The following is a 24,130-nucleotide window of genomic DNA, read 5'->3' on the forward strand; positions in this document are numbered from 1 at the left end:
GTGGAACCTTGTAGACACACACATTACAAATATAATGTGAAATTGTATAATATATATTTATTTTTATATAATTCTCTGATATATGATACAATTATTGTATACATTACTTGCCGTAAAAGGACATGTCAATGATTTTCCGTACGGAAATTAGGTCTTCCGCACGCATCCGGGCACGGTTTCCATGGTGATGATGTAAACATTATGTCTTGGTGAATGAGACTGGAGGATCTGGGGCGTTTAGACACGAGACTATTTCCGAATTAGCTGATTAATAACACAGGTATGTGGGATGCTAGTAATCAAATCGTTTTTTTTTTTATAAGACGAAATGGCTTCTAATAAATTATAAATGTTATTTATCATTTTAACAATCCTGAACTGAAAATAAAATAGTTTCTGTTTCCACAACGCATAAATATTTTCAGCCTGAAATGATCCTGTACTTCTTCCTATAATGCTATTACATTTTATCGTCTGACAACAGACACAATCTGCACGTACTGTACTACAGTGTAATTTATTACACTACGACTGCTATGAAGTGGATTATTTATAATCACAAAGAACAGCCTAATCAAGTAAAATAGCAAAAACATCATTGTTGTGCTCAAACAATGACAGATGAATGCAACTTCAATATCGATTGGAACATTAGCAGCATTAGCTATATACTGTATCAGCTATAATGAATCAATAAAAAGCAAAACATTTGTAATTTCAGGATTACTCAGTCCTTGTATTAGAAACATTGAAGGTGTCCTGACTCACCACGTTGGCTAGTTAATTTGGGGTGAGTGGTAAACTGAGCTTGGCATTTCTGTGTTAGCGCAGTGTTTTATGAACTGAGCTGTGATGTAAAAGAAAAAGCATCTGACACAGTGAAACTCGGAAGCTCTTGTAACTCTTTCAAAAATAGAAATTAAATGATGAAGAACAGCAATAAAAAATTGTTGCACACACCTTTTGCAGATACACATCACTACATCATACATCACTATGGCAACCTCCAATGACCAAATTCGAAGCATGGACTGTGATGCTAATATACTGGATTGAACTCTGTTTTTAACAATGTTCTTCCCCTGATCTCCCAGCTGGACATGAGCTCCAGGGGCAGTGGGGTGACGGTATTTGTCCGCACCAGGCCGACTGCCAACTTTGCCCAGGACCTCATCCAGTATTTACCAGATGGCAAGGTATTCTGCTGTGATACATCATTTCAAGACTCATCACATTCACAATCAACATCATTTACTTGACACCATTAGCAGCAACAGAACAATAACTTTTTCAATAAAAAAGTTATTTTTCCTTTAGAGCTATTGAGAGATTGCATTTCTGTTTCTAACTGAGAATGATTGTTAAAGTCACACTTTTGTACAATACCAATGTATTGGGTACTACATATTAGAAATACAGTAAGCATATTTTTTAATACGTGCAGCCCCTAAAAAAATCTGGGTGAAACAAGTCAAAGGTGATCTCAAAAATTGCTGACTCAGTCTCACCGATGCTAAAGTAGCGGCTACTGACAAGCAAAGATGGAAGGGAATTATATGCGATACCCAGAGACCAGCAGCACTTACAACGACGTATTGGCTTCATGGGTGACCACTGCTATATGTGCGCTAGAGGATGATCAAGCCATGTCAAGTCACAGTAAGCATGGCTTGACACCATCCTCCTTTTAGGTTAGCTGACAGCATGTGGTTTTGTTACTTTAGATTAAACGTTACAGAAGGACTCTCTGGAGCAGTCAATATACAATATAGAGAAACAATATAGCGCCTATGTATCGATTTGTCCTTTGTTCCTTTCTGGTTATTTACCTCTTAACATCCTTTCTACACCTGTCATCTCCCCCCCCCATCCTTATTTCAGACTATTAACATTCACATGAGAAAGACAGGCCAGAAAGGGCTGGTGAATAACCAGCTGTCTGACTGGTCATTCCGTCTTGATGGTGTCCTCCATGACGTGTCCCAAGAGAATGTGTATGACATTGTAGCCAAAAGAGTGGTGTTGGGAGCACTGGACGGTTACAATGGTAAATTGAATTTTCAACATTAGTCTTGGAAGTCTTGATATTACTGGTATTTGATTTGCTATTGTTTTCTATGACTTGCATTGTGTATTTAGCATGCATCTCTATGCTTTTATTATGATGTCACTGTACGTTAATACACTAATACTGTACATGCTTTTACTAGAGTTTACTGTAATGGACTTTAATAAGGAGTTCATAATACCTGTGAGATTTTCTTCTTTAATTACCTAGAGCATCAGGCAATTTAAAAACTGTTCTTCTGGTTGTTTTTCATCAGCTCATAACTTAATGTTCTTCTTTTGGCTGTGAATCAGTGAATATTACCTCTTCTTTATGCTTATTTAAGAATGTATAAACTCTATGAACTTTTATTTACTTTTTGTATGTTAGTTGTTGTCTTCTTTGTGTTAATTGCTTAATTGCTAATTGTTAAATACTTGTTTTAAATAATTTAACCAAGTTAAGCATTACCCAAAAGTATAACTGCAGTTTATTTAAAATTATACATTTAAAACAAAATTTCTAATAATTTGTCTGAGGTATGTTTTCCCCTGGTTCATCACAATACTTTATTTAGTTAATATTCTTCTTCAGAGACTTTCATTCCTTGTCATTTATTGGGTGTGGTTTTTATGCTTCTTCTATTTCTTCTTATTTAACAGGTACAGTGATGTGTTTTGGACAGACAGGTGCTGGAAAGACACACACTATGACTGGAGCCACAGAGAGCTACAAACAGAGAGGAATCATTCCCAGAGCTCTGCAGGAGGTACAAAATACTGTGGTGATTACAGCAGTGGATGAGACGCTGGAATTCTTTGAGATGAAAGGCGCAATATGAAATCAAAAAGTTATTATTAAACTACACATGTGTGAGGTCAGGATTGTTTTCAGGACTTGCAGCATGCACCATCATCTATTCTATTTAATGGCCCAAGAGGTTGAAATTAGTTTTTTATGGTAGTAAACTCCGAATTCTGAAGATTTCAAACAACAAATTGGAATAATTTATCATCTACCATTATAAAGTCAATTTGTACAGTACACCACATTATCTTGTTGAATATTTGTAAATATACTAATGGAGAAAAGAAACGCAACAACTCCCCCTCCACGCTCAGGCCCTCCTGTCTGCATGGAACAGGCTGAAGAGTGACTCATCCATGAAGAGGACCTGATGCCACTGCTGACAAGTACATCACAGCCTCTGTCTGGCCCAAGCCAGTCGGGTGTGACGTCTAGGAGGTGTGAACAGAGGGCCCTTGACAGGTTGCCTTGCTCTAAGGCCAGCAGCATGGAGCCTCACTGTCCTGTCAGTGATGCGGGAATTGTGTCTGCCAGCAGTTTCTGCAGCAGTAAGGGTGGCAGATCTGAAACGATCTCTGTAATGCATCAGTCTGATGTGTCAGTCCTGTTCTGGTGTGGTCACTTGAGGGCGACCAGATCTTGGACCGTCACCTGTCCTGTTGGTCTGCTGAAACCATCTCTGCCGTCAGGACACAGTTGCTTACTCCATAGTTTCTGGCAACGCTGGCACTTGGCATGTCTGCCTGCAGCATGCCAATAGCCCTCTCCCTTGCTTCTGATGACATTCGAGGCATTATGGGGCGGAGTGGTGGCTCTGTGGTAAGGATCTGAGCCTGGAAGGTTGCCAGTTCCAATCCCGCGGCAGGCAGAGGAATCCTACTCCGTTGGGCCCCTGAGCAAGGCCCTTAACCCCAACTGCTCCGGGCGCTGTACAATGACTGACCCTGCACTCTGACCCTAAGCTTCTCCCCCTGTCTGTGTCTGTGTGACTCATGGAGAGCAAGCTGCGGTAAGCGAAAATAAAAATTCCTAATGCAAGTAATTGTATATGGCCAATAAAGTGATCTTATCTTATGGAATGCACAGAAACTTATGGAATGCTTTGAATCAAGGCCTTTTTAAAGGTGACCTGATCAGGCATTGTTCTACCTGGACCTCGTTGGGTAAAAGTGCACCTAACGAGCTTTCCTGTGATTGGCAAGTTGCAATGCTTCACTGCGCAAGCTGTATTGCTTGTCAGAGGGCTTAAAACAAATTGACAACTTTTTGTGAAAGTAAATAAGCTATAACTATAGTATTCTCATTCCAAAGGTTGTGTTTCTTTTTGAGCAGCCTCAGCTTGCCTCCAGAGTGAGAGTGTCTAGAGTTATAACACCCAAAATTTATTTTGATCCTGTTTACATCACTGATAAAGTGTCCAAGAGCATCAAGAGTTGAATTTAATAAGTACTTAAAATTTCCAACAGCTAATCCCCCACCCATTAACAGCAATTATCAGTCATTGAATCTTCATTTGATCCCAATGTTTTCAGAAATATTCATTGTCTAAACTCTTTAAGTTTTGGATGACGTCTAATTTATTATTTTGATTTTATGATCATGATTATTAATGGGGAAAAAAAACACGTTGCTGACAGCAACACATCTCCTCTAGAATTAACTGGGGAAATTGTAGGACTAAAAAGTGAGCTATGCAGACTCTAGAAGTTATCCTTGCCTATGTCTGGCTGCTTGAAAAAACAGTTTGGTTCCTAGTGTGTTTAAAGAGATGTCACAAAATATCAGGAGCCCTAAATATGTGAAAAAATAAATAATAAAATGTATAATAACATTTTCATGTTGAGGGTGGCATGGTGGTGCAATGGTTATCAGCACTGTGGGTCTGGGTTCAGTTCCAGACCTGGAGTACTCTCTGTGTGCAGTTTTTATGTTCTCCCCATGTTCTTGTGGGTTTTTGGCAGGTGCTCTAGTTTCCTCCAATAGTTCAAAGACATAGTGGTAGGTTAATTGGCTTATGGGAAAATTGGTCCTAAGTGTGTGTGTGTGCCCTGACATGGATTGGCGTCCTGTCCAGGGTGTACCCGTTGCTTGCTGGGATAGACTCCAGCTCCCCTGTGACTGTCAGTTGGAAGAAGCAATTTGAAAGTGGATGGATGGATGGATTTTTTTTTGTTTACTTGCTTTCATCTTGTGACAAATACCAGCTGTCATGTGATTACATTTCTGTTAATTTAAGCAATATGTTAAGAGTTACAGTATGCAGTCCATTATTATACAGTATAGTGAAATGAAAATATGAAAAAGCTGCAACTCTAATTTAAAGTTTTACTCCTGTTAAAAAGTTAAAAAAGAAGGGAAAAATAATTACTAGAATTTGGTCACATTCTATAGGTCAAACCTTAGCAGCACAACAGCAGCCAGTTAAAGGATGCATCTGCTCTGTGTCCAGGTCTTTCGAGAGATTGAGGAACGTCCAGACCAGGCCAACACTGTGCGTCTGTCCTTCCTGGAGATCTATAATGAGACGCTGCTGGACCTGCTGTCCTCCTTACGAGATGGCCCTTCAGAGAGCCAGATGGCTGTGGTGGAGGAAGGAGGAAGTGTCTACGTTAAGGGCCTGTCAGTGCACCTCATCCACACAGAGGAAGAGGCCCTTAATCTGTTGTTCGAGGTGCGAGAGAGGAGGGGAGAATGTATGAGACAATGGAGACTGAGAAGTGGGAGAAAGAATGTTAAAGAAGGATGGGGTGAGGAATTAGAGATAATTCAAAAAGAGAGAGGGACTTTGAGGTAAGAGAGGTGGTTATGAGGTGGAGGAGATACAGTTTGAGTGGTTTTAGTTAGTTTAAATCAATTCTTAAATTATTTAGTCAAAGTTGCCATTGCCTCCTCTTCTACAGCCACTAATTATAATGGGATAATGTTTATTTATAAATCATTTATAAGTTAATTATAGGTTCTTCAGAATTTCCAATAAACCTTAAAAATAAAGTAGATTTGCAAAAGCAGAAGAAAGGAATCCTTAATTAAAAGATATATAAATCTTTTTTAGTTGTCCCCAATAAAACAACACCACCTCCAGTTTGTATAAAGGATGATTACCTTTAAATATTTATCAAATTATATGTTTCCTTGCAGACAGTTTAGTTTCAATCGAATGAAAGGTCAATAGTTACTAGCGCAGTTTTACATTGGTGTTAAGGAGCAAGGAACAATGTGTTTTAGAGAAAGGGAGAGACAGCAGTCCTCAAGAACATAATGGAAAAATCTCAAATTAAACAAAAGCAGAACATATCATGGATGGTGTGCTTACATATAAGATGGTAAAAAATATTAGAAAACAAATTACTGCACAATTTAATTACTGTAAAATTAAATACAATAATACAAAACCAACAGCAGGCTATCTTTATAGAGCGCATATCTTCCCAGAAGTCTTCACAAAAACATAAGAAGAACAATGATATCTCGTTTGTAAACATCCGGCCCATTTGATCCAACCACTTCTTAAAAAAAGACTGCATCGGCTTCAACAATATGACCTGTTCCTGGTTTTAAATGCAATTTTCTCATACAGTAGTTTCCAGTTGTGTCTTCAAGTTTTTGTAATAAGCCTATATTGTGTGGTTGAATTAGTTCAGCATGAGCTTGAAAAACTGTTTAGGATTTAGTTAGAGGTTTTTAAGTTGGAAGCTAGTTACCAGTTAGTATTTGTCAAGCTTGCAATGAAGAAATGATCAGTAAATTGTGTCTATAAAATCAGATGTACTGCTTACACCACTAGATATTTAGATGTTTAGTTAGAAAATAAAACCATGTTTGGATAATTACTGTAAATATATTTTCAAATATCCTTAAAAGGAACAATTAACCCGATACTGTTAAAACAATCAGTGCCTTCCATGAAAAGGATATTTTATGCTTTGAGTTTAAACAATATTTTCAGTCAGTACCCAAGCAGACAGTTTTGTACAGTTAGTGAGCAATCTAATTTTAAGGGTCGGATCACAATCAGTAACATGATTCCTTACTAGAAGTATTAAAATCAAGACACAGTATCTTCTTATTTACACTCACACTACAGTAAGAGAAGAAAAAAAATCAACCCTCAATATAAATGAACGGCAATCGATAGGATTAAAGAAGTAACAAACAGCAATCATTAAGAATAAACAGGTAATCAATATAAAAACATCTATAAAAATGAATGTAAATCAATTAACTGTAATTGATACATGTGTCCTACGTAGACACAAAGGGCTTTGAGCATAATAAAAGCAAAACAAATTTATTCACAACAATAATAAAATCCTGCTCTTAAGCTTTTAAAATCTACATAATACCTCAACTAACTAAATCATTCCTTAAAATGACCTTAAGCCACTTGAATGTAGTGTTGCATGAAGAAATCTGGTGGTTATGGTGAAGAGTTATGGTGATCCACAGATCACTCTACAAAGTAAAACAGTTCTCCCATTTTTTTATTTTAGCAAAGTGACCTATAAGACATAAACATCTGTTCTCGTCCTTCAAAAAGGAAGACATTTTTATAAGCAATTTAGTCAAATATGTAAAAGAAATTTAGTAAATATGTGTTCTGTCACTTTAATAATGCAGGATAGTAATCCAGTCTCATAATGCAGGAAAATGATGAAAGGGCTGGTGAGGGCTTCTTTAGAGTATAATATTACTCTTACTTAAATACAGTATTTAAGTTTTGTATTTTTTTCCTCAGGGGGAGATGAACCGAATGATTGCTTCTCATGCATTGAACAAGAACTCCTCCAGGTCTCATTGTATTCTGACTGTCCATATTGAGGTAAGTGGCCTCAGATTCCTGCTCTGAGCTTCCACCTGGTGCTGCATACTCACTAACATTGCTTTTTTAACATCTGAGCTTCTTCTGGTTCTGGGGGGTTATTTCTTTATACAAATAATGCATGTCTAGCGGATACAATATTTTAACGTGCAAGTATGAATACAATTTCCATATAACAACACTTATACCACTTGTTCTGAAAACCCATCAGATTTTATAACATCCAACTGGATTCTTTTATTACAGAAGGTGATTTTTTACTGAGGTGTAAAATTAACATGGAATCTTTTGTACATGCTGTGTATCTAATATAAAGAGAGAGACATATAGAAACAGAGATCATCATCATTTAGAGGGAGAACACCCATAAAATGTTTTCCTATTTTGAATCATATGCAAGCAGATGAACAAAGAGTCATATGCTGCATCTACAGATGTTGAAAATGTCAAACATAGGTATCACTGCATTTCCTTCCTAGCAGTTTCAGGCACAATGTGCTGGGTGACAGACTGACAATGAGCAAAGTATCAGTATGTTGTTTCTTTAACATCAGATGTACAGCTCACACCACTAGTGACTAGGTGCCTTTGCACACTAATTCTAAGCAATTAGTGAAACATTTTATTCAGTCTGTCACTCCTCAATCAATAAGCTGCTAGCAAACAGACAATCTAAATAGACCAAGCAGCTTCCTCTTATGTTTAGCCTTTCTGATTTTACTGAAAGTGCTCCTATGGGTATAATTTAAAGGCTGAATTATATATGTTACCTTGTTTCCTATACAGGAATCTGCTTATTAACATTAATGTGGATGGATCAAAAAGAGCAAAGAGTGTCATATTGAAGAGCATTACTGTACTGTATGAGTCATAAAGGGTTCTACTCCCCGAATGTACAGACTATACAAGATTATCTCAGCCTCAGATTCCTTAACCATTACAGTTTTTCATTTTTTCTCAAGATCTACATGACTTCTTTAATAGTACAGTTCTTCATTAATAGTAATAATGACATATTTATGTATATGTGTAGTTGGCAATTATTGATGGTTAATTATTCTGTAAGCATTATTTACATTTTCTTTCACACCAGTATCTGTTTGCTGAGAATAGTACAGTAGGTCCAAGAGACCTGCCTGTTCACAGCCCTTCTTGCAATCTCTGTCCTTGTTTTTGTCGCGTGTCTTCAGTCCCGCTCACGGACCCTGTCAGATGCGAAGTACATCACCTCCAAACTGAACCTAGTAGACCTGGCTGGCTCTGAGAGACTGAGCAAAACTGGAGTGAGTCTTCACATATCGACCCTTCTTTGTTTGTCTCTCTCTGAGACCAATGTGTTGGAAAACACAAGCAATGACTTGTGTGAGTGATTGTGATAGTAAAAAACAGAAAACATTTTTATTTTCTTTATAATATGTGCGTGATGCTAAGATCCATCTTAATCCTTCCCCTCTCAGTCCTCCCTCTTCCTCCCACTCTTATTTATTTCTCTTCCTCTTTTCCCAGCTCTTTTCTTCATCTTTCTCTTTGCTTTCTGTATGTTTATTTCCCTTTCACCACACCTGTCATCTACTCGAACACCCTCATAAAACCCCCATAACACCCTCATACCCTTTTTCCTGCACCCTCTCTTTTCCTTATTTACACTCTTGCTGTCTTTCCACAGTCCGAGGGACAGGTACTCAAAGAGGCCTTGCACATCAACAAGTCCCTGTCCTTCCTGGAGCAGGCCATCATTGCACTGGCTGACTCTCGCCGAGACCATGTTCCCTTTCGGCAGAGCAAGCTCACTCATGCCCTGAAGGACTCCCTGGGTGAGATGTGATATTCATGTACCTCCTACGGAAGCACATTGCTGCCACCAAGGGGAAAAAAAAAATCGCCCCCTTATCTCACAATTACGAGAAAAGTATCTTGTAATTATGAGATAACAAATTATCTTGTAATTATGAGATAGCAATGATTACTTCAGTGTATGTACAACCTGTTACGTTGTGCACTGAACACATCTAGAAGTTACCAAGAACTTGGCTGGCACTTTCAATTTATTGATCGTGTCAATGTCTAGCTCTGCAGAATTTGTATGGATTTACTTTTGACTGGGGTTTAGTCATAATAAAATCTTGCCATTTTTAGCAAATATAAACAGAATCATTATAAGCATGATGACCAGTTTTGTGAGATTTAGAGATCAAATCAATGATGGTCCATTATAAGCAATTATAGATGGAATCAGTTCCACTGCTCAAAACTGTAGATCCCCATGTAGTGATATAGGTATTCTATGACAATTTTGCTATCGCGTGATCACATAAAGTATGCAAGAATAACTATCTCGAAATTACAAGATAACTTTGTTGTAATTACAAGATAAGGCCGAGGATTTTTTTTCCCTTAGTGACAGTAATGCGCTTCCATAACCTCTAGTATACGCTGAGTGCCATAAGAGTTTTTTCCTGTGCAACCCTCTTGTTTTTTATATATTCAAATATACTTTTCCATACCCATGCTAATTAACTCTTAATTATCTTTTCCAACCTTGTCTTTAGCTTAATTTTGTAATTAAAACTTCTATACGGTTCTCTGTTGTCACCCTTACACACTTCCTTATTCCTTATAATCCTAATGAATAATTTCAGCAAAAAATACAGTAACATGTTTGAACCATTGCAAACAAACAATTTTTGTTGAGGACAACTTAATAAGCTTATAACTACAAAACAGGCTGGATGGGCCAAACCTTATCATCTCATGTGTAAATTGTTTATGTTTGCTGAAAGTGCTTCTGACTGAGTATATAATTCAAAAGCTGAGAACAGTAGCTTTTGGTAGCATGAAATTGTTTTATCTTATTGTACAAATTGTGATTCATAATGAATGTTACCTCAATATAATAACAATAATAATAATAATAATAATAATAATAATAATAATAATAAAAAACTATGTTTTAGAATAACATATTCCACAAAGTCCTGATCATCGGACAATAACAGGATCTAAGGAATCTGGTGGATGCCTGGTCAATAGCAACCAGAAGAAAAGCTGAAAAGTTAATACTTTTATTATAATAATAATAATGAAATTGATCACTGGCCTTGCAGGAGCCTGTACAGAGTAAAACCAGGTGGGACTCAAATGCACTGCAAAAAAGTATTCAGTTTGTGTTAACTTAAAAAAAACGACATCAGGTTTGTGTTGTCAGCTGAAGTTTGTCATATGTACATACTTTGAATTGTGCCTTGAGTTGTATTAAATCAGTAAAAAATGAACCATCCACTTGAACCATTGTTTGTATAACTTCTTCTTACTACAGGTGGAAACTGCAACACTGTGCTTGTGGCTAATATCTATGGTGAAGCAGCCCACATAGAGGAAACTGTAAGTGGTACAGCTGAGTGTAAAATTGTTTTCTTCCTCCTCTTCTTTTGCTTCATTTCCTTCCTCTGCATTTTCTTTTTTTTCATTACTCTTTTTCATTATTGTTACTTTGATTTTTCAAGTGAAGAACGATCACTGATACTTATGTGGCTCCTCTAGCTTCACAGTTCTGGCAATCCCTGACTGCAGTGGGAAAATGAAGCTATGGCTCCTTCTGAAGCTGAAATTACAATGATTTTTTGCCTTCCATGCCAGCTGATGAAACATATTTTATTTACAAAGTCTAATATAGTGCCTAGGCAGCATGTTGTGTTACTGTGGTGGTATTATGATATCATGGTGGTTAATTTAGTACTTGTCTGTTTTTCAGCTCTCCACTCTGCGTTTTGCCAGCAGAATGAAGTGTATGCAGACCGTGCCAGTTGTAAATGAGCACATTGATCCTGTGGTAAGAAATGTATTGATACAGTTGAAATGTTAGGAGAGACAAGGACATGTTATTATTCTTAGGAATGTTATTTATTCAGTTTGCAGACCTTTTTTATGAGGCAATGTACGGGCATATTTGGATATAAAAATACCATGCATTGCATTATCGTTTCCTCAGTGTATTGGTTATAGTGTTTTCAAAGAAAAGTCACTGATGTATGTCATACCTGAAGAAGACTCCAGAGTCACATATCGTGTATACAGTATAGAGCATTCAGAATGATTTAACCCTCCATGGATTTTTTAACAATTCCTGTACTGTATATTGCAAACTCAAATCATAATACATTTTAATGGTACTGTATTTTCTGTCACATTTCCAATGTCAAAGTGGAATGAAAGTTCTGTATTTTTTTACATAGAATTTAAAAGAAAAACTAAGGATTCACTTCCTAAGACACTCCAAATCTCACTTGTGCATCTAATTTGCTTATGAGATCAGTCTAAAACTTGAAATGGAGTCCACCTATGGTCACTTCAGTTCATTGACATGATTTCAGAAGATGTATACCTGTCTATATAAGATACCTCAGCTGGCACTTGAAAGTGCATTTCAGAACCGAAACTCTACCATGAAGGATTGTGAGGAAGCATAAATTTGGGGGTGGTGTAAAAACATATCTGTTGAAAATTCCCAGGAGCACAGTCTGGTCCATTATTGGGTAACGGAAAGAATATGGAAGTTCATAAGGAATATTTTCTCCATAAGGTTCCCCATCCAGGTACTGAGCAAGTTCATACCTGCTTAGGTTCAGTGGGTTACCAGTTGTGAGTTGCAGGGCTCCTGGCAAAGCTTATATGCAGACATAACCAAGACTCAAAGGAGTGTGCTGCAAAAGATGCTTCTTCAAAGTACCGAATCAGTAGGTTGAATACTTCAGTAAATACGATTTTTTTTCATCTTTAATACATTTCTTATGCAATAAAAATATTTTCCCCTTTCTGTGAATGAAGGGGGGAAATAATTCCAAGGTTTTAAAATTGTGATCATAACACAGCAATAATTGTTGCATTTGTGTCCCGAGTCTTAATACACATATAAATTATTTGTATTTCTTCACTATTTAAGTGTCACGAATCATGCTCCCGCATGCACCTCCCGGCATACACACCTGCGCTGCTTTTAGCAATTAGTCGTCTCTCACCGCTTTCACATATAAACCCCTTCACTCCGGTCACTCCTCACTCACTGTTGAGATTGTCTTAAACCTTATCTTGTGCGCGTTTTCTTCTACTGACTTCTGGATTTCGACCCTGATCCTCTTCGGCTTCACCTCTCTTTCTCTCATGGATTTCGGACTTGGACACCTTTTGGCTTGACTACTGTTTACTGACCCTGCTTCGTCCCCGGATTACGTTCATTTCTCTCTCGCGCGGATTTCGGATTTGGACACCTACTGGCTTGACTTCTGGTTACCGACCCTGCTTCGTCCTCGGCTACCTTCGTCACTCTCTCTTACGGACCACGGATTTGGATACCTTTCGACCGGACACCTGTACCCGACCCTGGCTGACAACCCGACCTCGCATCACTCTCTCTTGCCCTTTTGGATTCCTGACGTCTACCTTCACAACACCGCATCGGGTCAAACCTCTCCTATCACTAAACGCTACTGATTACTTAGTGACATTCAGTGTCTTTCATGGTTTTCAAAATTGTGAACTTTCACATCCTAAACTTTCTCTGCTTTTATAACTATCATTTGAATATTACAGCTTGCATATTGTATACACCGAAGTTCAAAGTAGAGCTTTGTATACTTCATTTTCAGGGGTTATTTAGATTACATCATGCATGGGTTTGTGTATTTGGTGTTAAAATTGTATCTTTTACTTATTCTCCAGCTGCAGGTGAAGATACTGGAGAAGGAGATCCAGCTTTTGAAACAGGAGCTGGCCATTCATGACATACTGGTGAGGAGACAACAGTTAACTTCTACCCTTTGACCAGAGGCAATACTGTACAGAGCATCAGCCCTGCATATGATTCATGTGTTCTGTTTATGTAATCTGCATATCTGTTGCATATACTGATGTCTTTTAAACATACTGTATAATGTGCTTATTAAAGATCTATACATTATACATGTTTTTGAGATGTGTAGTTAAAATTACAACCATAATTTGTATGGCATGGGTTGATATTATAATGCTCATGTTTATAGTGAAGCCCTCTTTGCTTTCATATCTGGAAGCATGGGTACTGATCACATGTGATTTATTTTCTTCCTCTTCTGTCAGGCTAACCGGACTTCGGGGTTGTATGATGCTCTGACCGAGAATCAGATCGCTGAGATCCATGGTCAGGTCAGGAAGTACCTGGAGGGAACAGTGGAGGAGATAGATGTGAGAGAAACATCACTGCCTCCAATCTGTACAGCCTCTGGATCAGCAGTGTCCAACTGTAGTACCCAAGATGGCAAATCCACTAGTATTTCTGAGACAGCCACAGCAGAGATGCCAGATTCCAGTCTGTGAGGACCTGTTGTCATGCTGGCATTTAACTAGTTTTAAAATTGACCAATTTCATTGGCAGTGTAGATGTGAGCCAGTATGTACTAATGTACCAATTCTTCCTACAATAGCACCTGGAAAGAAAAAAGCTAAAATACTTCAATAGTGTATGTAAAATTTAATTTAATTTATACTGTAGAACAATCTTCTTCCTGCATTTAAAGAGAATATAAACTATGAAGAAATGTAAAGTTTCTGTGTACTGTGTTTGTTCTCTAATTTATTTTTCAGATTGTTAATATTAGACAGATACAGGAGGTGTTTGCCCAGTTTAAAGTGATTCTACAGTAAGTGATAGTTTCTCATTCAGAAATACCTTCGACTTTATGTCTAATCATTTCAGTGTAAAATGTTATATCAGTGCCTCAGTGCTGAGCTTGGAAAGATGGTACTCACCATCTGAGTACAATCTATAAACTGTATGTTCAGGTTTTTGACAATCTTTAGAACTAAATTTTATGAGGGTGTTTGCAATCATAGATGGTAATGTGTCTGAGTATTCGATTCCATCTCAGGGACACACAGGGCTTCATATACTGAATGTGTGTTTATTATGGTTTAATTGAAAGATTTCTTGTGATTGGCTTGACTAACTAGAAATCGCTTATTTATGAAAATGACATTTGAATATTTAAACCATATAACAGGACCACATTCTGCTAATATCCTCCCAGACATGTAAAAATGTTCACTCAAATTCACACTGCAGTTGAATTAGATTATGTATTTAAAATTTCATGCTATACATGACTTGCAAAAAATAAACAGTAGTTAATTTGCAAGAATGCTGTAATATACAATATATTAATATTATAAACTCATGTTTATTTTTTTTCATCTGTACCCTTTTCAAGTCTTTTCTTCCAAATTCACTCACCTAAAACCTGGCAATTAATCCCTTTGGTTATATATCCCTAATAATTACATCAATACCTCCATCAACCTTATTAACAAATAGAACTGGGATGACTGTGTGGTCCCATAATCAGACAGGACAGGATTTTAAAGTTGCCATTAAATGAAAGGAAATTGAAATGTAAATTATTTGTAAAGATTTTGACATTAATTAATTGAATATTGGTGCTTAATTACTGTGCATAGCTGAACATTAATACTCTTTTAGGAAATTATTTTAAAAAATACATTTCCTTTTCATTTTTTCTTGATATTTTAATTTAATTTTGTATTTTTTTTGCAGTTACCTGTAAGTAAAAATTGGTGTTTATCCATATCAGATTAATATCACTGTGCTCAACTTCATTCAGTGCAAGGAGTAGCTGATCAGTGTTATTGTTTGCTGTGCTTGATGTTGAACCAAAGATATGTTAACAAAGGTATAACACTTAACTTATTTGAAGTGCAGCTGTAATGTTCTAACCTGTCCCTGTGTGTTTTTAGATTGTGAGACCATGTGATCACCCATCTATTTTTAACTATAACCACAGCGCGGACACTGTGAAGAGTTGTGCTTTGTGATGTGAACATGTTTTTCAGACCTCCTGCACTCAGCATTTGAATTTCCCATTAACATTAATTTAGATTGACTAATATGTGTTGAGCTCTGACAGAGCAAAACATTCTGCCTGTTACTAATTTTGCAATTATTAACCATAAGCAACAAATATCCTGCAAATACTCAAATTCATTACCATAGTATTTTTTTATACATGCCAGTATGTAACTTTTTTCAAGCACTGCTCTTCCTGTATTCAAGAAATGCCAGCAGTCTGACCTTGTTTCTGGTTTAATTGTCAGAGGAGCTATCCTTAATACCCCCAAATTACTAAATGTCATGTCAAGAATATGTGCGTGAATTAATGAAAATAATACAAGTACTGTAGCTCAGCATGTTGGAAAAATAAGTTTAGTGCCTTTATTTCAGTGATATAATTGGATTATGATTGCAGATCATCGATTGTTATTGTACAGTTGTGTTACCTGTACTCACTATTCACTATTTGTAGGAATATTAGTGCCATATTTTATCACTCAGCTTAATTTATTCATACTCCCACCGTGTTAAAAAAAAGGCACATTTTGTTATACTGCTGTCTAAGGCAGAATTTGGGCTGATCCCTTCATGCTTCTGTGCGTTACCAGCCTGCATGGACTGTCAGGAAATGCTGCTTGTGTCTGACATCAGCTGTGCCTTTTGCAGGCAGCAGGAGCAGGAAGTGGAGGTGCGGCTGTGCCAGAAGTTCACCCTGGCTGAGCGTCCCCAGAGCACCGGCAGCTGTGCTGCTGCCAAGGTGGGTGTGACTGCAGTGGGCAGGGAGGGGCTCACACTTTGTCTTCTTGTGAATGAAGGTGCTGAGGTTTATGGTTATGGTTCTATAGTAAGTTTTATAGTTACTTAACTGAACTGATTTCCCTACAGTCGCTGTACAAATTTACGAGGTTTTTCCAATCCTCAGCTTGTGAACAGACCCAGTCTGTTTTTGATTAATATTTATGTGCAAGCCCCTGGTTTCCCTTGTTTTTTAAGTGAAAGGGTTAAATGATAATCTTGCATAAGAAAATCAATGTAGTCAAACAGCTCAGAAATGAATTTTATGAGATGATAAATTATCAAGACACTTTTCTCCTAAAGTAAAAGGGTATAAAGAGTTAGAGCAAGGCTATGTTTCAAAAAAGACAATGGTGGTGCAAGAAAGGGATTTTGTTATATGCATTGTTTTGGAGACTTGGCTAGAGTGAACTTGTAGCTAGAACATAAAGCATTAAAGCAAAGCTTATTGATTTTCTTTTTAAGAAACACAAACCCCTCAGCTGCGGAAACCAAAGGGGTTGCAGTTTTACCAAGTGAATATGATTTGCACATGTCTGTTTTAAATCATTTCTGTATTCACTCAGATGTTCAAATTATTTAAGCCCATGCTTGAGCATGGCAAGTGGGTATTTATAGTCCAGTGGGCTACTATATACTGTTGTAGTTCAGGTGGGTAGCTGCGTCAGCATGCGTAGGCTGCAAAGGAACAAGTAATAGGTTTATTCCATGCTGAAAAAAAGAAGAAAGAGAACACAATGTTTCGGCCGTGGAGCCTTCTTCAGGTGCTCAGTTATTTCTCACACCTGAAGAAGGCTCCACGGCCGAAACGTTGTGTTCTCTTTCTTCTTTTTTTCAGCATGGAATAAACCTATTACGTGTTACTATATACTGTTGCAGTTGTGCTCTATTGTGTTATTTTGATCTAAGGAGATTCTTGAACTTGTAGATACATCTTAAATAGACAATACGTTGCACAGCACTTCTTCTTTGTAATCTCATCTGCTGTGTATAAGGGTTTATTTTTCAGATTAGTAATAGTCAGTTGTGGAGCCTTCTTTGGGTGTTTTATTTGCATATCATCTACACACCAGAGAAGAAATAACTGAGAAATAATGGTAACCATTTAAAGTAAAGTTTCAATTTTCTTGGTTATTTCTCATAAGGAGCTGCAGCTTTTTCACTTTTCTATTTCAAATTGTCACAGGTGTTTATGCTTCAGAAGATGGAGGGCATGTTAACCCAGAAACAAACTCCAAATGGTTGGAAATACAGTACATAAAGAAGCATAAGCAAAAGTATTTACCAATCAAGAGTTTTATAAAACTGTATAGTTTATGACTATATATACAGTATACATACAATTTTTGGATACTTTATGCTGGAAAGCTGCAAGAAATACATAAACATCATCTATATCCTATACATAGGCATAGTTTAAAAATTAAATGAAGGGGGTCCATTCATGCATTTTCTAACTACTTCTTGAATGCCAGTTCTGGCCAGCAATGGGCGCAAGGCAGGGTACACCCTGGTTGGGATATCAGTCCATTGCAGGGCTTTAGGGGAATTCTCAATCAACTAAGGCATTTATTTGGAGCACAAGTTGAATCCTATACATCATTCATTACTTACTGTATATGCGATCAGATGTCTCCAGTTGCCAGTGCTGTTTGACAGTCCATCAAGGTATCCATGATTAGCTGTGATCCCAGTGGCTTGCTGGAAGCCCTTGAGACTGCAGTTCTAAAAGTGAGAGATACATGAGTCTTCCATTTGACAAGTAGCTTGAAACTGCACCTTTCTGATAGTGCATGCTCACCGCCATTATCCTTCCCACACTTGCACAAGGGTTATTTTAATAAGACCTGGTGAAGTGTTTTTTTAAATTAAGTAACAGGATGGTTAAGAATCTGTAAATCACTGTATATGGTTTCCCTCTTACTTCAGTTGCAGATTGTCTTACTTAACACTACCTTCCTGTTAGAGCCTACACATCTCTAACGGGAATCTTCCATCTTCCCATCTTGCACTTCATTTCTCTGATTATTGAGTGTCTGGCTCAGCCCAACCTGTGTTTCAGGCTGAAGCACTGAGGGAAACTGTGGGAGAAGTGGATGGGCGTGGATTTGGGGTTGGAGTCGCCCCCCCATCAACAAAGCCTGTCCTGCCTCTCAGCCCCAGGAGGCCAAAGCCAAAGAGAGACAGGTGAGCTCAGCTCCTTACACAAATTCGGGGCTGCCTGCGATGCACAATGCATGATGCTGTACAGGCATTCACCTCACATTCACAGACAAATTACTAAAACAGACACTTCACTGTTCACTTTATCTGCATATCAAAAATCACAGTTTTATATTCTACATTTAGCTTTATTTTACACCATTTTGTGTACTGTATAAGCAAAAATGACACTACAGAAGAACTAAATTATACATTTTACACATTCAAATGTTTTTTGCATAAACACTGTGATGTTAGCCCTGCAATTTTGAGTTCAATACAGGCAAAGAAAAAGCAGATTTAATTTCAAGGAGTGCATTATAAAAGAATTATGCTGATTATTCACCAGGAGTTTTTAATTTTGTATCATTATGAATTTGTTTGGCAGTTTCTAAAGTGTTTACTAAGTCCTCCTAATTTGGTATCGTGTGAATAGGGCTCGTTTACCAGCTATACCAGAGTCTAAATCATATATATAAATTAGGAAGAGCAGGGGTCCCAATAAAAATGCACCCTTTATCTGTTTTCTCTCCAATAATGACTTCAGAGTCCAAACACAAGCCTGTCTTTGAATTAATAATATTTTGTGAGGAACTTTATCGGAAGCCTTCTATAGATAGTATATATTCAGTATCATATGCTCTGTTAGCATCTTGCAGAAGCCAGTTCAATGAAGTCTAAAATCTAAGTTAAACAAAGATCTATGCCTACATTTTTTCAATCCGTGTTTCCTATTCCCTAGAATTCCGTTGCCATACTAATGATTGTCTAGTTTAGTTGTAATTATAATTTCCTTAACTACATGTATAGAAGTAAGGTTCAATGGTCTATAATGACGTGGTATGGTTGCCACCCTTTTTTATGGCCAGGTGCTACTGTACATTAGCAATTTTCAGGTTTTTTGATGTTCCCCTGTCCTGAGTGATTGCATGGAAACTGGCATTAGCAGTCTATGCCTATGGATATCATGGTAACATCTAATGAAAGGATGCTCTGGTTTGATGCAGTATTACATGCCCAAAGAGTCTTTAGTAGTGTTCTGTAGTGCATTTATAGTATATTCCTGATGCTTTCTTACCAGCCCAATCAGGATGGAGAATGCAGGGAGTCCAGGATTGTGCAAGGAAGGAGAGATGAACTCCTTGTCCAGAACGAACCACTTCAGTGTATCTCTGAAGGAGCTGGAGAGCCGGGAGCAGGAGCCACAGAACCTAGATAGCCAGTGCCTCCATCCTGCAGACAAGGAGCGGCACAGCCGCCCAGAGTAAGACAACGCATTCACTCATCTACATATAGGCTTACTCAAGAGCTACAGTGGGAATGGAAGTAGGTTAAATTAGATAATTTGATAGATGATGGAGGAGACTTCATCCAGCACAATGTAAGAAGTTTCTTAAATCTTTTTGACAAATGTTGCCCTGAGCCAAAGATGAAGGACTTTCAATTTTTTACAATGCATATGGGTTTATGCAATGCAGAAATATAGGATGCATATTTGAACTTGTCCACATTTTCCATAATTCCATAACCTCTTTAGAAATATGACCTCTGGCCTAGACAGGCAGAATTTCTTCCTGAAGAATCCTAGGGCATCCGAAAGATGTTACATCATGTAGCCCACCAGTTCTAACCATCCAGTGACTCCAACTATGTCCTTCACATCCTACTCATACCCTCACCCATGTACTGTACATTTACATGACAATCCCCAAACATAGCCATTTTCTATAACCCTCTCCCTTAGCTCCCCTCCCCCTAGGGCAGAGGCCTTTGAGGAGTTCAAATCAGAGCGAGGGAGTGAGATTAACCGCATCCTGAAGGAGAACAAAGAAATCCTTCTGGAGAGGAAGCAGTGGCTCAGGGAGTTGACAGATAGTGTCAATCAGGCAAAGAAGGAGATCGATGAAGCTAAGAATGCACTGCAGGAGAGAAGGGAGACTCGCCAGCAGCAAGGTAAGCACCAAAACTGATAGAGGTTGGCACTCTGTTAATGTGATGCATCAGTTTACAAACCAAAAGCACAATTGCATGTGATTAAAGTCGAGCATTTGTATGCCATTATATGTCAGATAAAATCTTATGAACAAGAGAAAGCAGCTAAAATGTAAGCAAGATAGCATCAATTGTAATTCTAATTAACTGGCTTACATTCTGTACCCCTGGCTTGCCTTACTGAGTGCTGGTCTGATAGTCTTTGCGTGTGATCTTTTGGGTTCCAGTACCACATTTTTGGTTGCATTCCCCTCCATCTCCCAGCGGGAATATTTAGTTTTTCTGTAGCTAAATGTGACTAGCTTTGCCACATGAGGTTTTGTCTATGTTTACAATGTAAATGTGTCTTCCTTTTTAGGATGGTCTTTTCTGTGTCTGAGAACAGAGTTTGCTTATCTTTGAATGTTTCCCGTCTGTCCAGGGGAGTTTCTGACTTCGGAGGGGGAGCCCGTGATTGAGGAGGATGAGCTGGCTGCCCTGCTGCGCCTGCAGGAGTTGAAGGGGCTGTACCGCTCTCAGTACAAGGAGCTGTGCAACACCAGGGCTGAGGTGCAATACTGCCAGCACCTGGTGGAGCAGTGCAGGATCAGGCTGCTCTCCGGTAATGCTGCACTGTGCTTCCCTTACAAGAACAGGCTTCTTAAAAATACCCAATTTTAGCCTTTAGGTTGTGCAGAATTTCTGTATGGGTCAAGGGTTTCTAAATTAGCTAAACTAGTGTTTTACTCATATCAAGTACTGACACTAAATTTAATTTAAGGAGTCTGCCATTCACAGATAATAATAATAATTACTAACACGTATATAGCGCTTTTCTGGACACTCCACTCAAAGCACTTTACAGGTAATGGGGACTCCCCTCCACCACTACCAATGTGCAGCATCCACCTGGATGATGCGACAGCAGCCATAGTGTGCCAGAGCGCTCACCACACATCAGCTATTAGTGGGGAGGAGAGCAGAGTAATGAAGCCAATTCATAGATTGAGATTATTAGGAGGCCATGATTGGTAAGGGCAAATGGGAAATTTGGCCAGGGTTACACCCTACTCTTTTCGAGAAACGCTCTGGGATTTTTAATGACAATACCGAGTCAGGACCTCAGTTTTACATCTCATCAGAAGGACAGCGCCTGTTTACAGTATAGTGTCCCCATCACTATACTGGGGCATTAAGACCCACATGGACCACATGGTGAGTGCCCCCTGCTGGCCCCACGAACACCTCTTCCAGCAGCAACCCCAGTTTTTCCCCAGAGGTTTCTTATCCAGGTACTGACCAGACTCACACCTGCTTAGCTTCAGTGGGTTGCTAGTTGTGAGTTGCAGGGTGATATGGCTGCTGGCCCAGATATTACTTGGGATTTGCAAACAGCAGTTTAAGTTGCTTAAAAAATCACACGTTTTTCACAGCCCCATTTTCTGATTCCAGACCTGGACTGGACCACACAGCTTCTAGATGGCAACATAAGCCACTGTGTTTGTTTATTTGTAAAACATTTAAGTACACACAAACTAAAAAAAAAATAGATGACTGAAGCAACTGAAGTGCTTACTCCTGCATTAAGGCCTGTGTCATGTGTGACAACAGAGTTTGGGTCTGGTACAATGAGTCGTTTGTCATTCCGGAGGAAGTCCAGAGTGTCCTGAGAGCTGGGGGTCCGATCCGCCCAGGGCTTATCCCCATCAGCAAGGCCACAGCACTGGTAAGTCCTGAATGTCTTCAGACTGCTGGTCAAATCAAAGTTCAAATCAAGATTCCCCCTGTTCCCTTTCTGTTGGTTGTGTTCTGGAGAATTATAGTAATGCTGAAGTTATTGCCTTTTATCCTTTCCATTCCATTGGAATTTCTTATTCCTCAATTGTTTAACAGGTGTTCAACAAATATGCGATGAAAGTGAAATATAATTTAAGTTCTCACCTAGAATAATGTTATGTAAAAGTTGTGAAGAATTTGGACAGCACCTGAATTTCTTTCAGCTACAGCATTAAAAAACAACTAGTTTCCAGACCACTTATTGTGATATCTGTAGACCTTCGTATTTTACATTTGTTTGATGGATCTCATTATTAACAGTCTGGTTAACCATAAATTTGTATTTTTGGAATGGTCTCCTCTCCAGTATTGTTCATGTACATTTTTGCTTAGATTTTGAACAGGAATAGAATGGAAAGTTGTACATAAAGGAAAACGGCGCATTTCTCTGGTTACAGTTTTATAATTTTGTCAGTTGAAGATGTGATACATTTCCAACACGGAAAGTCAGTGTTCTTTACTGTCCCAACAGGACAAGGACGAGCAGGAACAATTCAGCCATCTCCGGCACAAGCTGCTGGCCGCCAGCCCTCGCGCCATCTCCTTCTACAACGCGCACATGAAGGCTCAGAAGCGGGTGGGTCACAGTGTTCAGTCAAGTCTCCCCTACACACGCTGACAGGGACCTGATCAAGACTACATTCCTGATGCTACTGTGAGATAGGACTTTAAAAACAGCTGCCGAGGGGCCTACATGGTACCTCAATAGGAGTCAATTCAATAGACTTTCAGCTTTCACAACAAGCAACAGAACAATTTAGTCTTTATATATATATTTATCTAATCTTTCTATACAACTAAAATATTTTTTAAGTTTTTCTGCTAGATTCGCTGTCATATATGGACTCTCACAAGGTGGCTAAGAAATCTGAACTAGAATAAATTAACATCACTGAACCTCAAAGTTTTTCACATTATGTACCCTGGTTCAACTACTGTATCATCAGTTAAATCACCAAAAGTGAAAATTTAAATCTCAGCATTTTCAAATGACCGAATACACACTCGAAGAGTTTCAGTCAGAGAAGAAACCCTAGCCGCCAGTGTAAGAAGCTGTAGCAGTCTCCCACTTTGTCCTCACAGAACCGTGCCAAAGCCACGCCTCGGCCCCAACCGCACAGGGGGACAGGTGCAGTCAGCACACCACAGCAGAACACCAGGAGCAAGTTGCCTGCTATCCTCAGCCTCTCTTGAGACAAGCCTGCCACCACAGGCTACTGCAATAAATCAGCCAGCCGTGGGCAAAACAGACTTCATCTATTTGGAAGAGCTGCACCTTTTTAACAATTGGGTTCTGAACTTGAATATTTAAGAGCATACAAAGTGAAAAAGTAGGAATTAGATTTTCTTAGCAATTCACAGTTAGGAATACAATAATGCTTGTTGTAAAACTTGAGTTGGTATCATGTCTGAATAATTTGAATGCATTATGTCAAATGGATATCAAAATGTAATGGCAGGTGTCGAACAGAAACAATCTGTCATGTATTTGTATTATCGAACATACATGAGGCAAATCAAGAACTACTTGGAAAATTTCAAGATACCATTAAAAACCTAGTCTGTGTGAAATCTGAGCCAAGCCTTTAATATATATAGAATATATAGCTTTGCATAGCTTCAGAATATGCTTGTGTATTTTTGAATGCAAACCACTCCATGGTGTTAATTAATATGGACAAATATAGTTGAATTGCCCAATTTTTCCAATGCATGTCTGTACCTGTACTGTAGATATCACATTGGCAAAAGAGTGGCCACCATGTGTTGAAGGGGT

The 24,130-nt window shown here is 38.4% G+C and overlaps 1 protein-coding gene across 2 annotated transcripts; it reads left to right on the plus strand.

Moving 5' to 3' along the window:
• The first annotated feature begins 172 nt into the window (after positions 1-172).
• Positions 173-23,925, plus strand: kif9 (kinesin family member 9). Of its 2 annotated transcripts, XM_069191123.1 has the most exons (22): positions 173-280; positions 722-790; positions 1,095-1,196; positions 1,882-2,047; positions 2,710-2,816; positions 5,304-5,525; positions 7,590-7,673; positions 8,864-8,956; positions 9,340-9,487; positions 10,990-11,054; positions 11,425-11,502; positions 13,389-13,457; positions 13,785-13,889; positions 14,289-14,344; positions 16,216-16,306; positions 18,407-18,531; positions 19,628-19,810; positions 20,291-20,499; positions 20,960-21,139; positions 22,173-22,243; positions 22,826-22,930; positions 23,437-23,925. In XM_069191123.1, exons 3-22 carry the CDS (start codon positions 1,101-1,103, stop codon positions 23,545-23,547), a joined length of 2,364 nt encoding a protein of 787 aa, XP_069047224.1. In that variant the 5' UTR covers positions 173-280; positions 722-790; positions 1,095-1,100; the 3' UTR covers positions 23,548-23,925. The 2 variants fall into 2 exon arrangements, with proteins under 2 accessions (XP_069047224.1, XP_015209897.2); XM_015354411.2 differs by lacking the exon at positions 722-790.
• The last annotated feature ends 205 nt before the right edge of the window (positions 23,926-24,130 follow it).

The sequence above is a fragment of the Lepisosteus oculatus genome, chromosome 6, assembly GCF_040954835.1.
Source record: "Lepisosteus oculatus isolate fLepOcu1 chromosome 6, fLepOcu1.hap2, whole genome shotgun sequence".
NCBI classification, from domain to species: domain Eukaryota; kingdom Metazoa; phylum Chordata; class Actinopteri; order Semionotiformes; family Lepisosteidae; genus Lepisosteus; species Lepisosteus oculatus.